The sequence below is a fragment of the Diprion similis genome, chromosome 12 (assembly GCF_021155765.1).
Source record: "Diprion similis isolate iyDipSimi1 chromosome 12, iyDipSimi1.1, whole genome shotgun sequence".
Taxonomy (NCBI): domain Eukaryota; kingdom Metazoa; phylum Arthropoda; class Insecta; order Hymenoptera; family Diprionidae; genus Diprion; species Diprion similis.
In genome coordinates this window covers 7,707,529-7,722,634 of record NC_060116.1, presented here as the reverse complement: position 1 = coordinate 7,722,634, position 15,106 = coordinate 7,707,529, and the positions used below count along the sequence as shown (strand labels likewise).

Below are 15,106 nucleotides of genomic sequence, written 5' to 3'. Positions count from 1 at the left end.
ATTATCTACATGGAGTCTCCGCTGTACAAAGTATATAGAAGTATTAATATGGCCATGAAGTATGTGTTCGAGGCTAAAAATTTATCAGACAACCTCGCGTCTAATATTTTTACATCAAAGCTTGGTGATTTTGCTTACTCATTTTTCATTAATTCATTTGAGAAAATTGGGACATTGCGCGGTAAGACAAACTCTCACATTAACTGTGACATTTGCATTTATGCACGGTGCTGTAAAAAAATATGGCTTTTTACTACAATTAGCTATTTTATTTTCCTCGACTTCTCCTGCCAAGATCCAGATTACCACGGAGTTAATATTCAGATCGCAGCTTGATTCCAATTCAATGGCCGAAGCTCTTCGACAAGCCAGATGCCTGGCCTCAATTTACAGTATCATATCGTCTAGATAAGATTATGTGCATGAGTTCAATGACAGAAGATAAGGAGTGTGAAATGCGGATGTTTCCATTGAACATCTTAAGACGACGTTGTTTTTGTACATTGACGTGTCTATTAATAAAAGGCTCATCAGTATTTGACGCAAAAAACCATTTTTAACATCTTTTTAATGGTCCTAGTGTAATTTCGTTTCATAACAGAGCGTGATGAAGCGAGTACTGGGTTATAAGTCACTGTAACCTTCGTTTCACTCAATCAACGATTATTTCTGTCTGTTAAAAGTCTGTTTCTATGCTGTACCTATATGTATATAACAAATATTTATTCCCTGGTGACGTATGTTGACAGATATCTTTATCAGTTTACATCGATATTCGCTGAAATTGATAGTCCTGACCTTTCTTAACTGCGTCACATTCCCGGAAACTTCGCGTATCACATTTGGACGTCAGTAAACGATCCAGTGTCGATAAATTGTACACTCAATCACAGCATAATATGAAGTTTGGAATTACTAGATAAAAAATATATTTTCTCAGAACAATGTTTTACACTGTAAGCACAACCTGACTTTTGCCTATCACTTATCCTATCTCATTCTATTGTAATCTAACTTTCAATACTACACTATATGTATATTAAAATACTGTCAAATGTAGGCGATTAATGGAAAGATTATAATCGAATGAAATAAAAGAATGATGATTTCTTTACGGATGATTACTGTTACTGTTACGTAGTTCGGCATTCCTGATGCTGTTTCGTTTTTGTGAAAAACTACAAGAGATTCACGGTAATAATTATGCACGGCTACACATCCAACAATCCCATGCTGTCGAACAATGGTAGAACTCTCGTCATGACCTTCCGGTATATTTCACTCTGGAATCCCGGATTCTCATGCGTCCCATCCGGCTTTATTATTTCGTCTAAGCCCTTCTGTACTTCCACTTCGACCAGGACAAGCGGCAGTATAACAAAGGACGCAATCACTTCGTAGAAAGCTCGTTTTCGTAGCGCCTCTTGTAGCTTGTCGAAGGCTGGTGCTTCCGTGCTGCACTTTAGTTCAGCCATGGTGGCGGTCAGCGAAGCGTGATACTCTCGCAAGAGTAAATCGCGGTGGTGAATTCTGACATCGTCGGACGGACTCGTGCCAAAAAAGTAGAGCAGATCTATAGCCGGTGAGCCGTGTTTGCTGAATTGGAAGTCCACCTGCAATTCGAGATATGATTAAACAAACGCTCGTATATTATTTCATATTTCACGTGGATAAGTTAATACGTAGATTGAAATAAAATTCGACCATAGCATGAAATATCAACTTACGAATATCGCTTCGATCGGCTTTTTTCGCTCGTCGTATTTGAACATCATATTGTTTACCCAGAAATCTCCATGATTAAGGACGTTGAAATCATCCTGGTTAAATCTAGTGCTTTCCGATCCTTTTTCGTAAAATACTGGTGATAATTTCATAAGCTTTTCGTGAATCCTACCAAATAAAGCTTATTTTTTCAAACAAATTCAGATAATATTCTTGTGTAACCTAAGAAACAAATTTCGCTAGAGAGCTATTACCTTGGGTTCAATTCTGGCCATTTGGCGACCTGTTTGCCCAGAGCCTCTGCACATCCATTGACAAATGCAACTAACGATGCTGGCTGATTTTTGTGGCACAATCCTCTGTCGTATCTTATTAGTGCTTGCGGATCCTTGAATTTGGTTCGTCATATTAGACGTTAAAAATCAATCTCACCGTAAAAAAAATTAGAATATTATACGTGCCAGTATTTTATTTCTTATCACTATACAGAATTCTAACCATATCGTAAAGTTATTACGGAAATGTTATGGGGGGCCAAAATGATCAGGGCTAGTAGACTAGATTGAACGGGTTTTCTAGGCACTTATCTTTGGTCAAGTTCTGCCATACTAATGAAACGTCCACTTCCGAGAAATTAAAAACTACAAAACTGTTAGGTATATGAACGCACCTTATCTCGTAGAGCTACCGAACGAGCGTGAAAAACAGCAAGCTTCCGGACCGCGATCAAGCAATGCTCCAAATCAAGACCCGCATGTCGATCGGCTATCTGTAACCCTCTTAGCTTCAAGTCCTCCATTATCAGGTGAATCGGCACTTCAACCTGAGAATAAATATACCGTGGAGCTAACGATATCGTACCGACTCCAACGTGAGGATCCTCCATCCGAGGCAAGGTATTCGACAGCATCGAGATTTCCGTCTCGTACAATTTACCGCTCGTCACCTGTTCGAAATTTTACAATAAATATAAGAAGAAAAATTAAATCCTTTCCTACAAGCATGCTTTTAATGTCAAATTCTAATTTTATTTCATTACCAAATCCTCGCGAAAGTCACCTTGGGGAGCCACTTTTACAATCAGGGATGTTGTTTCTGCGGTTTTCTCATGTTTTTTACTCCGACAAAAATCGACATTCACGCGGAGGAGATCTCCTAGATAATTATCCCCTTTCGACGTGCCAGGCTTCACACTTACGTCAGATACTTCGATTGAGTCATCCTCTTCAGTTTTTCGCAGTATTTTTTGTATGAAGGACGGGTTCAACCAGTTTAGAATTTCCATTTTCGACACTGGGAAATTTGCACGATGAATTCGTCTCCCGTTAACAGTCATTCATTCATATGCTAGACAAGTTACTCTGACGTGAATGGAATTTAAAAATGGAAATGACGTTACAATGTTTATCAATGCAAAATGGTTGCGTTACATACTCAAGCTGAATTTAGTCAGTCAGAAATTCTTTTAGAGTGTATCTGTGTGAGGCAAGCTCTGGGTGATAATAAATCTACATGTCACTTGACACTTTATCGGCACATTCTGGTTTAATCAATTTTTTCTGAACACTCTCCATATTTGAATAAAAGATTACATTTTTTTCACATGTTCTTTTCAATAACTCATTTATTTCACGTATGTATTATGCGAAAGCAAGCATGCGGACAGAGAAATATAATTGCGGTTATAATATTACATGCGCGTAAATATCATGATTCAATTTCAATAACCATATCAAAATTTGGAAAACTGTTCATCGCCAATAATTTTATTACGATGAAGTTGCTGTTCAAAATTTCAGCTGAATGAAAAATCTCGTTTACAAGTAAGTCAAATTTAAAATTACGTGAACATCATATAATATCTAACTTTTCGCTAATCAAAAAAGCTGTTTAACCTGTATTACAAAGAAGATATGTGTTCTTAATTTTTGCTAACTATTTACTATATGATCGTCAATCGGAAGAAGCTACATGGATATTGCGTTGAATTGAATTTGGATTAAAAAACTGAAACTGCTCCAATTTGAGCTCTTACCTTTAATTCGTCACAAATAATCTATTTTTTAGAAATATAAATAACTCGCGTAGTCCTTGGCATTAAATGGTTATCACTAGCAAAATTTCACAGAAAACACGAAATCTGTTATGCAGTAACGCGGCGCGGATCTTCCTTTTGCAATGAAACGAGTTCTCGTCTCCTCGTCGTTCTTATATAGCCTTGTCGTAGGTAGCGTGGATTTCATTCGGCCGATACAGGATCCAAACGGTGTGGCGTGTGCATCCTTTCAGTCAGTTGAAAATTCAAACCTTTCGTGAATGCGGACAACGTTCAAGGCTATGCCATTGTGCGTGCGGTGGGAGCAAGTCATGTAATGAAGAATCAATCATCAAGGCAGCTTCAATCCACGCAAATTATCTGGCAATTTCCTACAAATCTAAATCTTGAAGGATTTTTTTTTTTTTTTGCTCTTGTTTTTTCGAATTCCACCAAAATAATCCGTCACTACGTTACAGCACCTTGTAATTATCGTACGTACAGAGATAAGGCGGAATATTTATTTATTCATTTGACACTGACAAGGGTCACGGTTGGGAAAGAAGATTAAACAATCTGACTTTATATTTAAATTATAAGGTAGACGGGGCAGCGACTTCTTTGTTTCTACAGGTATGAGCATCACGATGATGATAAAATAACAAGCATTGATCCATTGTGTATCTATAAGTCACGCACTCGATAAGAGATTACACGTGACTGCACATATATCCCCACTACGCTTGTGCAATTTCAGAATGAATGCAGTATAATTGGCTGACATTTGCGACTCGTATAACCTTGTCAAGATAAGTGAATTACATAAAAAAGAGAAAAAAATGAATCAAATGACGTATTTTTTTGTACTAGCAAACATTTTTAAATTGCGAACAAAATCTCTCGGGAACAATTAATATATTCGACGAACGCATAGCCTTGCCTGTTGTAACTCGTGGCATAAGGGTCAGAAGTTGAAACTTCTGAGAGTTGCTAACTGATAAAACTTTCTGTAATTCTTGTAACAACCATATTTCCATACACCAATATTATGATCGTTATTTGAAAAAAATTAATTGACCTGTACCTCGAACAACATGAAGCCAATCGTTACAAGAAGCTCCGGTATTTTTAACGCCATGATACTTGCAATTTTCTTAACACGCAAAATTTCGTACAGAAACTAATTCCGCAATAATTTCACGAGTCCAGAAGCCCCATACTGTCATACATTGGCAGACGTCTCGTCATAATCTGTTTATATCGCGTCCCCTGGTGGGCTGGATTGAAAAACTGCCCATCTTTTGGTGAAAATAGGTTGGCAAGATTCATTTTTTGGCTTCTATCTTTTATAAAATTCGGCAATGAGTTGAAAGATATAATCGTTTCAATGAAAGCATGTTTTTCCAGTATATCACGCAACTCGTTGTAGCTCGGTGTCTTCGTCTTGCACTCGAGGTTTGCCATCGTGCTGGTCAACCAGACGTGATACTCGAGAACGAGTTTTTCACGGTAATTTAATTCTACATCGTCCGACAGACTCGTGGCAAAAAAGTGGAGAATGTCTGCAGCCGGTGAGGCCTGATGACAGAGTTGAAAGTCCACCTGCAGAAGGGTAACAAAAAATAAGAAATTGACATATGCTTATGCTTGGTGGATTTTCGCTTTGATTTCGGATTACTATGGATCCAAATTTCGCTTCATCGGTGCTGTTAGGTATTGTTTTTTTTTTGTATCGTTTAATGTTCATATCGTATACTTATCAAATAAACAAATTACAGTCTTCCTGAGAGAATCCTCTGCTAAGGGCACAGTCGTCGAAACCAAAATTTTCTGACAATGAGTTTTAATTACTTCGACCGTTGACACCAAAGTAAATTCAAGAAAAAAAATAGATTTTCTAATAAATTAATTCATTCCGATAAGAGCTGAATTCAATTGAACAATACGAGCACTATATTTACGCCACTGATGTAGCACACCTAATGGATCTTCGCCATTAATCGTACGAATCAAAGTACATACGATTCGATTCACTTACGAACATAACATCGACAGGCTTGTGATATTCGTCATAGCGAAACATGATATTGTTTATCCATAAGTCTCCATGGTTAAGAACATTGAAACCACCCGGTTGATAACGGTAACCATCGCATCCCTTTTTATGTGCGGATTCGGACAGCTTTAATATTTTTTCTGGAATCCTACGTGAACAGAGAAGTTTTTTGTGATTGGAGTTGAATGAAAATAGTGCGATATGTTACGAGTGCAGAAAGGAGGCGTTTTCCGACAGATGTGAAACTCTCAGCGTGGGTCAAGACGAGTGCTACGGTCACAGGAGTAGGATACCGTTTATTTGCACGTATGATGCGACATGTGATAAGCACTTTTTGGAAACGTGGCACCTTAAGCACGCTCTACAAGTTTAAAGAATCAAACTTTCCAAACACGCGTGGCAAAAAGTATTGTTGTAGAAAAATACATTTTAGAATTTTTTAGAAAACATATCATACCGCGGGTCTATCTCGTGCCAATTTTTCATTGTTCCTGCAAGGTTTATAATATTTTCCTTGTAATATTTTCGCACCTCAACAGTCTCGTCATCACGAAATTTCCCCCGCCTGTACTTCGTCACAGCATTTGGGTCCTTAAAGAAATTGCAAGTTCAGTTAGGTATGCCGTGTTCATAGTTATTCTTCATCGTCGATGTCATATTTGACTAATAAATCGCGCAAGATATGGAAAACTTTCATCACACAACGTCATTAACGAACCTTCGGTACTTGAAATATTGGTATTTTATACCTGCTCATCAAGCGCCACAGAACAGGCGTGAAATATGGCGATATTCTTCATGACCATCAGAGAGTGGTCCAGGTCGAGGCCCATTTGGCGATTTGCTGTCTCATAGCCATTCGCTTTCAAGTCTTCCATCATCAGAAGAAGTGGTTTTTCGCATTGGACGTGATGAAAGAGCGGATTGAATCGCGGGATATTTAATTTAGGCATCATTTCATTTATCCTCGGCAAAACATTCGTCACTATCGACATTTCCCTTTGAAATATTCCGGTTTCCATAACCTAGTTGAAGAGCAATAAATGAATACAAACATTGATTACGTCAAATATTGCGATAACTTTACAAATCATTCGAGACTCATTGTACTTGAGTATAGAACGTTAAGGGGTTCGTGACTAACTATACGCGATGATGTTACTGTCAGTAAATATTCATTATTATTTATTTATTTAGATTCAATTTAACTATAATTATGTAGATTTATTATTTAGAATTAACGAAACATACGTTGATGAATTATGTAATAAAAGAGGACATCTTGTTTCTTGAGAGTATCACAGAAACAAGGCCAGCATCTTTTTGTTCGTTTAGGATTGAAGCTTTTTTTTCTATTTTGCAGACCTATGTCTGTTCAACGAATTTTTTTATGCAAAAAATATTGAATACAGAATGTTCATATTTGGTATGTTTACCAAGCGGTCTTTATTGAATGTGATAATATTTCTTAAAGTTTGACAAAACATGGTACTGGGAGTGGGAGGCGCCGCAATGATATTCTTCGCTTGCGGAAGTCCTACGTCCTGGACAGGTGACCCGAAGCAAAAAACTTGATGATATTTTCACTTTGTACGACATTGTGTATAAGTTGAACTAGAATAAAGAGAGAATATTGAAAAATAAAGAAATAGCGAGCGATCGCAGGAGAAGTTTAGTTTTTCGGCAAAAATTTTTGCAGGCCTTTGTTTATAAAATAGAAACATTTCAATATTTTTGGATCATTCTAGTTTAACTAATGAAGACGTTTGTTGCACACGTGCCTGCCAAATTTCATAACGATTGCCCATCTGGGGCGTGTAGAAGCACTTCTGCAAGCGAACTTCAAAATATATTATCATAGTCAATGAAGATCGCTTAGTAAACATACCAAATATCAACATTCTATGTTTAATGTTTTTTTTCATAAATGATTCACAAAAAATCGAACAAATTTTGGCCCAACAAAGCAGAAGCCTCCCTCAAGTTTTTGGGTTTCATAGACCGTTTTTAATAAATATTTGTTCACCAAATTTGGCTGCCTGTAGCTTCAGCGTTATTGTTTCGAACACTGTAGCTTATTCTATTTGAAGTAGCTTATTCTGTTTGAAATCATGTGAAATTCAATAGCCAGCCAACACGTTTATCAAAGCAAATAATTATCGAAGTAATATATGTGTTTACGAAACTTGTGTCAATGTGAATTCAACGCCCATCAAAGTTTATTGAATACTTTTGCCTGCGGGACGTCAAAGCTACGTTCAGGCATTGACATTTTTGACGAATTAAATGAATTTTAATTTGACGAAAGTTCCACGTTTAACGTCATGTGGAGCAATAAATGCATTCTACAAATGTATTTCACATATGATATTCTGCTAGTGTGTTTTGGTTTAGTGTCGGCTGACAGCGTGGTAATTATGAAATTATCATGTTTTTAAATGAAAGGATTATTTATCCTAGGTTGGGATTTTCCCTACCTGTTTTTCTCGAATTTTATCATGCGGCGCAACTTTTAATACGTAACATCTCTTCCCGGCAACTTTATGACCTCGCTCAACCCACGACAATTCCACAACCACGCGATATATATCACTGCAAAAATTTTCCCCCTCCTCCACCGCCGGTTCAACGGTTATACCGGTTACTTCCAGCGATTCGATTTCTGCAGATTGCTGCAGGTAATTTTGTATGCAACATGCGTCGAGCCAATCCGGTTTCTCCCACGCCATCGCTAAAAGAATTTAATTGATCAACAATTAACAGGCTGCTGCCCACTAATCGGTTAAGGTGTACAGTCCGTACAGTTACGGAGCTTCCCTCTTCCGTAGGTAACAGTGATGTAATCTATAAAAACAATGTAATCTAATAAATTTTTAAATCTGGTACCATTTTTCTACGGCTAAAAATGACCGATTGAATTACTTGCATGGTGTCTCGCTGGTACACCATGCAAGTTGCACGCACACATTAGCGCCGTTTGTATGTTATTGCGTAAATTGCCAAGCTGATCCGGGCTAAGCCGATTATTAGTTTGATTTTTTAACGACATATTAATAACAGAAATAAATTGATTATTAGGCTAGAGTGTGATTCAAACGTGAAGATAAAGTCTTATAATTGAAGTTCATTATCAAACTAATGTCTTTTGTCTTATTTAATATTATTTTTACAATTTTTATGAGAGAAACATCAAGTATTTCTGACAACATGTTATGACCGATTCCAATGTATGATTTATTAGTAAAATTTATCACGTATTTTTATAAACGAGTGATTAGGTTCTGTCACCGGTTATTCGTTACACGATCAGATCTGAAGGAAGAATAAAAAAGAGAGGCTTCTGGGCCGGGGTTGATTTCATATCTGCCGTATTGATAAGCAGTGATGCTAACGCCTGATATGATTATCATTTGCAGTTGGATAAGGTTGGGGGCAACAGTCTGATTCCAGAGAAATGTGGAAGCTACGGGTCAAGTTTTAATCGTGCTATTATCATGAATTAACAGGCATGTACTTGACGGTAGTGTGTGATTGATCATAACTCTCGACAAGCTGCAAAAGAACTTGAATATATTCAAACTATAGCACAATTTGTGATTCATTGCAATTTATTGTGAATAATTGTGATTCCTTGCCATTAAATTCGGATAATGTTGCATTAGAAAATCAAATAATATTGATATAGCGATACATAATAAATTGTGATAATGTTTGAATGTATTCAAGTTCTTTCGCAGCGATTGAGAGTTATCATTACAAGACTGTTCATCACACATCAGAACAGCATCACTGGTTATCAGTACCTCGGGGAAAAGTTCATTCCCGGCCCAGGAAACTAGACGTTCTTTGTTTATTTTTCCGATAGTTCTAATCATACAACGAGTCACATGATGAATAACAAAATAATTTTCAGAACTCGAAACATTTATGTATAGAAATACGTGGTAAATTTATTGATAAGGCAACTGTTGGAATATGTTTCTGACTTATAATGTGATCTATTAGATACTTTATTCTCCACGATATATCACACGAACATTTCCAGTAGGGATATCACTTTGTGAGAAGAAATTTACGTTTTTCTAACGTTCCCAAACAATGTTTCGCTACATGGCGCGTGCATACACCCGTATGTATGACTATTATCTACGTATGGCGGAACTGTATAATTCGAATATGCGCTAGATTATACAAGCGAATAAAGTGAATGTCAGTCTGGCAAAACTACCTTTCAACAATATGTCGGAGGTGCGTGATGTGAGCAATTGAATCCACGTCTTATATTCGAATTTAGCACTGGGTGAACTTGTATTCACTAGCAGATACTCCTTTCTGGTATACCGGTGCTAGCTCAACTGAAACTCTCGAAGGTTAAAATTTCTGTTTACAGCTGGTGACGCTGGGTGGGTATCTACTGCGACTGCGGTTGACATGAGCAGGAATGTATCCTCCGACTAGTCGAATAGCCTTGAGAACGATAAAGTTGTAGAGCTAGATAAGCTACTATACTTCATATCCCACGTGTTTTCATTATCAGACTTAGACACGGCTCACTACGCAAAGAGACTTATCTATGATTAAAAACAAACTTAGAGATGGAAACTCGATAAGGCATAGACTCATAGAGAAAGTCATAGACATAGACATAGAGAAAGAGCTTGGTTAAAAAATAGAGGTCTTGTCCACGTCTTTCTGTCTTCGTCTGTAAAGATCAATGGTGAGGGTAAGGATCGTTTGGGGAGGGCGGAAGGGCGTAAAAATTTTTTGCTCATATTTATATTGCATATTGGGCATTGCATATAGAATTGCGCTGACTACGGTATTTTTACACCAGCAATGCGGAGACTTTGATGATAGTAAAAAACAGTGATATTTTACTCGTTCTTTCATTCAAGTCCACTCCTCATTTTGATTTTCCTATTTCTCGCGTAACATTTCAACTCTATGCGTTTCAACCACCGCACCACAACATTTTGACGTGAACTAGATATTCGATTTTTCTTACAAGTAACCATCCTCGTGCTGCGCAAATATGACCGTAGGAAAATCATACTGAATGTCATAGCTGGAAGTAAAGTTGCACACCGATACAACTGTGAGATTGCAGAGTGACATTTCCAAGCATTAAAGTTACCTCACTATAGAAATTTAGCCTACGGTAGTTCCGCCAGAAAGTGAAGGAAACCTTCAACAGTCAGATGGAGCCAGTGCTGCGCATAAAATCTTCTCAGCACGAGCATGTTCACAGGTTTGAGTCTTGAGTCAGGAACATGAAAGATTGTAAGTCATCACCGCGAGGTGGTGCCTCACGAGCGAAATGCTGCGGTCAACTTGCTTGGCTTGGTGCATCGAGTCTTTTACAATGTGAATTGAGATCACATCACTGTCTCTTTATCGATCGTGGTAACAATTTTATCCACGACAAAGCGTAAAATTGAATAGATATTTTAGAGAAGGTTCGATTTTTTTTTATATCTTCAGATGTGTTCCAGTTTGTGAAGGTTTTTATAGGATTAAATAAGGGCGTGATGTTTTGAAGAAATACTAAGGGTGCTATGGAAATCTGCTTCACTTATTTTAACCAAACTAGTTTGATCCAGAGTCTGCTTTTTCCTTTAAAATAACGCGAGTCTTCTGATATGTGATTTATTCAATTTTTCAGATCAAGTGTTAAAGTTTGATCGAGATTGTATAGCGTTACGGTCGTAATGTTCATTAACAATATTGAAGGAAAGTCGTGTTTTAGAAAAATTGTAACGGATTGGATTTCACCATCGAAAGCAAGATCGTCTATTATCTAAAAATAGAAATGACTGACTACACTGAAATTTACGGATTCAGTTTTCTATTGATTTTAATCGTATCTACAATCTTACCCGAAATTTCGGAATAATACCTACAGCATATTGATATCTGTACATGAAAAGCACAATATTTGTGAACATTTAGAGTTTATATAGTTGTAAAACTGGACTGTTCGAATATTCTGCAATTATTTATCCAATATCCAAGTCATTTAATGAATCTCCGACTGTTGTGTCGAAATCTGTTCATACAATAGAGATTGTGCTTCTAATGGACCAGTTCACATTACGTCCAGCAATCCCATGCCGTCGAACAATGGTAGAAGTCTAGTCATCAACTTCTGATACGAATCCCCCTTATAGGCCGGATTCTCATATTTTCCATTCACCGATATCATTTCGTCTAAACTTTTGGCGTTGCTTTTATCGACCAAAACAAGCGGCAATATAGTGAACGTTGCTATAGCCTCGCAGAAAGCACGCTTCCTCAATACATCCTGAAGATCGTCGAAGCTCGGTGGCTCTGTGGTGCACTTCAGCTGAGTCATGGTACCGGTTAGCGTGCGGTGGTATTCGCGCAAAACGAATTCACGATGGTGTGTTCGAACTTCTTCGGACGGGCTGGTACCAAAAAAGTACAGGATATCCGTTGACGGTGAACCGTAGTGGGAAAATTGAAAGTCTACCTGCAATTAATATGAATGAGTGCGAATTAATGCTGTGCGAAGGTCATGCTTGATCGGTGAAACTGCTTGGTTGCTGTTCACCAAAGTCAGCCTTGATTCGACAGAAACGTTCCATGATTCATGGATGTTAAATAATTCGCTTAATCTTAATCGCCTAATTTTTCACTGTCGCATGATACGTTCTTACGACGTAGAACTCAAATTCGAATACATACACGAGCATCGCATAAACTTTTCATTTACTTTACTCACCTTGGTCAGCTAGAGCGCATCTTGAATTAGAGTCAATATTGGGAGTTCAGTTTAGAATTTTGTACTCACGAATATTTGATCAGCCAGCTTCTGCCGTTCATCGTAGCGGAACAGCATATTGTTCACCCAGAAATCACCGTGGTTGATGACGTTGAAATCATCTTCTCGAAAATGTGTAACTTCGCATGCTTTTTCATAGACAACTTCGGATAACTTGGACATTTTTTCATGAATCCTACGTAATGGGTGTGATTTTCTTATTTTAACAAGCTTGCAATCGAACAGTCTGTACCTACTCCAAGGGGTGCCTGGTTTTTTTCTTTTTTTTTACCTTGGACTGAGTTCGATCCACTTTTCAACCTCTTCTGCTAGGGTTCTCGTGCCTGCTTTGAAAAATTCAATCATCGAAGATGGGTGATCTTCGTGAAACATTCCTCTGGTGTACTTTGATACAGCTTCGAGATCCTTGAATTCGGAAAGTGGAAAATAATGATTTTATTTAGCGAAGACCAGAAATTTGTTCAAGCACTTATGTCTTTCATGTGATGTATAAAATGTTCAAACTATCGCGCAAATCAGGCTTGTAAAATAAGTATAAAACAAGTTTCGACTCAGAAAAATATTGAGATGTGAAAAATTTTCACCTAACAAAAAAAAAAAATGCTCCAACGGATCTCGCCTTTCACACTTATAAGTAAAGTTTCTCACCTTTTCGGCGAGAGCTACCGAACTCGCGTGGAAAATGGCTAAATTCCGAATTGCGAGTAAACAGTGGTCCAGATCAAGACCTTTCTGGCGATCAGCCATTCTGAATCCGGCGGGTGCAAGGTCTTCGACTATCAGGTGCACTGGCTTCTCGTATTGGACATGCAGACACCGCGCCGCTAGTGACGCAGTCTTGCCTGACTTGGTAAGAATCTGCTGCATAATTGGCAGAGTTTTTGACATCATTGACATTTCTACCGCGAAAAATCCACCCTCTGATATCTGTTTAGGAGCGGAAAATTGTGATCAAGAATAATGATCTTCACCAAGTTGACATTTCCGAGGACTCTTCAAGGGGGGAACCTCGGTGAAGTTCAAGTTTCAAATCACTGGTCGAATGGCTCTTTGCTATCTGCGGAGAACCTTGTAATTGCAATCCGATGTGAATTTGAGCTTCATAAGTCGAGTGATTCGAAATTTATGTATATTTTTCTAAGACTTCTTCGAAACTTTACTTGCGCATCAACTTTACTCGTACAAGGTTATAATTTTTTTTGTCGAAACACTTACTAACATCGACTAAATATCTTGGAAAGGACATTTTCACTGTTGTTTTCTAAGGCGTCTAGTTTATTACTTTATAAATGAATTGAATTTTTTTGCTTTTGTCATATTTCACTAGAATTTCGCCAAAGTCCCCCCCTACCTTGACCGTCAAACTTTTCACGATACTACCATTTCCTCCCGAGAACCGCCCTGGGGTGCTAGTTTCGCAATGACAGACCTCGTCTCCGTGACTTGGTGATCTTCGAGTGTCCGTGAGAAGACCAGGGTGATGCGATGCATGTCGCTCGTATAATTGTCACCCTTGGCCGTGGCTGGCTTCACGGTCATACTGGTCACTTCGATGGAATCATCTTTCTCAGCTTTTCGTAGGACCGCTTGCACGTAACACGAGTTCAACCACGTCGGAACGTCCATCGTGAAGGTGTGAATACCGATGCGGTTGCTCGATATAACTTCAGTTCCCACTCGTCGGTGGTAAGGAATTTCTGTCGTATCTTACCTTCGTACGGTTGCAAATTTTTCTTCAACAGAAAGTGTAATATAGCAAATCAACAGAGAAAAGAGTGCGATTCACTTGAAAATTAGTATTATTTACATTCGAAAGAAAACCCGTCTGATGGCGAAGAGTTGAAACACGGTATTTGAGCTGTCAATGCATAGCACTGAAACGGCACGCAGCCTTTTCGCGATACTTATACGCCTCCATTTGCACGACTGCTGTAATCATGTGCCATGCATAATTTACAACTACATTGTCATTTAGCAGGTAATGTCAATCCGTCAGAGTCTCTCGTCAAATATATAATTAGTATTTCTGTTTCCTGGTTGTTTGAAAACGTATACAGTTGAGATAATGAACTGGGACAATAATGCAAATTGATAATGAAGAATCCGACCATATATTGTCCAAATCCGTGATAAGCTTTTGTCCTCTTCTTGTTGGGCCCGTGACAGTAGCTTTCAAATGTCGATCTAAGGTCCCTGGCCGTGCTGAGCTGTCAACTTCACCTCGTTTGCATCAATTTGCTCTTCTTTGGAGGACTTGAAGTGTCAATTCAAAATATACGGTGCACATTAGGCTTTACGGAGGATAGCGTGTCCGCCGATTGCACTGACTGAGCTTTAGTGCAGCTGCGTTTGTACGTCGTACGAGAAATCGTGGTGTACGTAAATATGCAACGTGATCGAAATGAATCGATGTTTGCGTGAGTGTTTGACGCCAATCACAATGCACTCTGTGCATAAGGCCTTGACAGTTCGATTTAGTTCTGTGAAA

At 38.2% G+C, this 15,106-nt stretch overlaps 2 protein-coding genes across 3 annotated transcripts; both read right to left on the bottom strand.

Annotated features, from left to right (window-relative positions):
- Positions 1-1,110: 1,110 nt before the first annotated feature.
- On the bottom strand, positions 1,111-14,336 carry LOC124413629. The gene is made up of 29 exons (XM_046894349.1): positions 13,999-14,336; positions 13,267-13,545; positions 12,890-13,023; positions 12,628-12,793; positions 11,905-12,306; positions 11,063-11,136; positions 10,822-10,881; positions 10,045-10,148; positions 9,893-9,977; positions 9,452-9,683; positions 9,321-9,395; positions 9,119-9,256; positions 8,739-8,895; positions 8,625-8,660; positions 8,294-8,547; positions 7,598-7,690; positions 7,253-7,360; positions 6,566-6,841; positions 6,274-6,407; positions 5,799-5,964; positions 4,962-5,362; positions 4,839-4,902; positions 3,761-3,781; positions 3,238-3,265; positions 2,765-3,018; positions 2,396-2,671; positions 1,980-2,113; positions 1,728-1,893; positions 1,111-1,613 (listed from the first exon to the last, which is right to left on the bottom strand). Exons 1-29 carry the CDS (start codon positions 14,242-14,244, stop codon positions 1,212-1,214), a joined length of 4,965 nt encoding a protein of 1,654 aa, XP_046750305.1. The 5' UTR covers positions 14,245-14,336; the 3' UTR covers positions 1,111-1,211.
- Positions 3,800-10,210, bottom strand: LOC124413398. Of its 2 annotated transcripts, XM_046893945.1 has the most exons (6): positions 10,045-10,210; positions 8,294-8,547; positions 6,566-6,841; positions 6,274-6,407; positions 5,799-5,964; positions 3,800-5,362 (listed from the first exon to the last, which is right to left on the bottom strand). In XM_046893945.1, the coding sequence occupies exons 2-6, from the start codon at positions 8,543-8,545 to the stop codon at positions 4,958-4,960; spliced, it is 1,233 nt and encodes a 410-aa protein (XP_046749901.1). In that variant the 5' UTR covers positions 8,546-8,547; positions 10,045-10,210; the 3' UTR covers positions 3,800-4,957. The 2 variants fall into 2 exon arrangements, with proteins under 2 accessions (XP_046749901.1, XP_046749902.1); XM_046893946.1 differs by lacking the exon at positions 10,045-10,210 and having other exon boundaries at positions 8,294-8,589.
- Positions 14,337-15,106: the final 770 nt, after the last annotated feature.

Coding starts and splice junctions, on each gene's coding strand:
- LOC124413629 (XM_046894349.1), bottom strand. CDS start 14,244: ATGGACGTTCCGACGTGGTTGAACTCGTGTTACGTGCAAGCGGTCCTA. Junction 7,361..7,597: donor ATCGTTATGAAATTTGGCAG/GCACGTGTGCAA, acceptor TCACCTGTCCAG/GACGTAGGACTTCCGCAAGC. Junction 3,782..4,838: donor TCATGTTGTTCGAGGTACAG/GTCAATTAATTT, acceptor TCTAAAAAATAG/ATTATTTGTGACGAATTAAA.
- LOC124413398 (XM_046893945.1), bottom strand. CDS start 8,545: ATGGCGTGGGAGAAACCGGATTGGCTCGACGCATGTTGCATACAAAAT. Junction 6,842..8,293: donor ATAAAATTCGAGAAAAACAG/GTAGGGAAAATC, acceptor CTCTTCAACTAG/GTTATGGAAACCGGAATATT. Junction 5,965..6,273: donor TGGCACGAGATAGACCCGCG/GTATGATATGTT, acceptor CTGTTCACGTAG/GATTCCAGAAAAAATATTAA.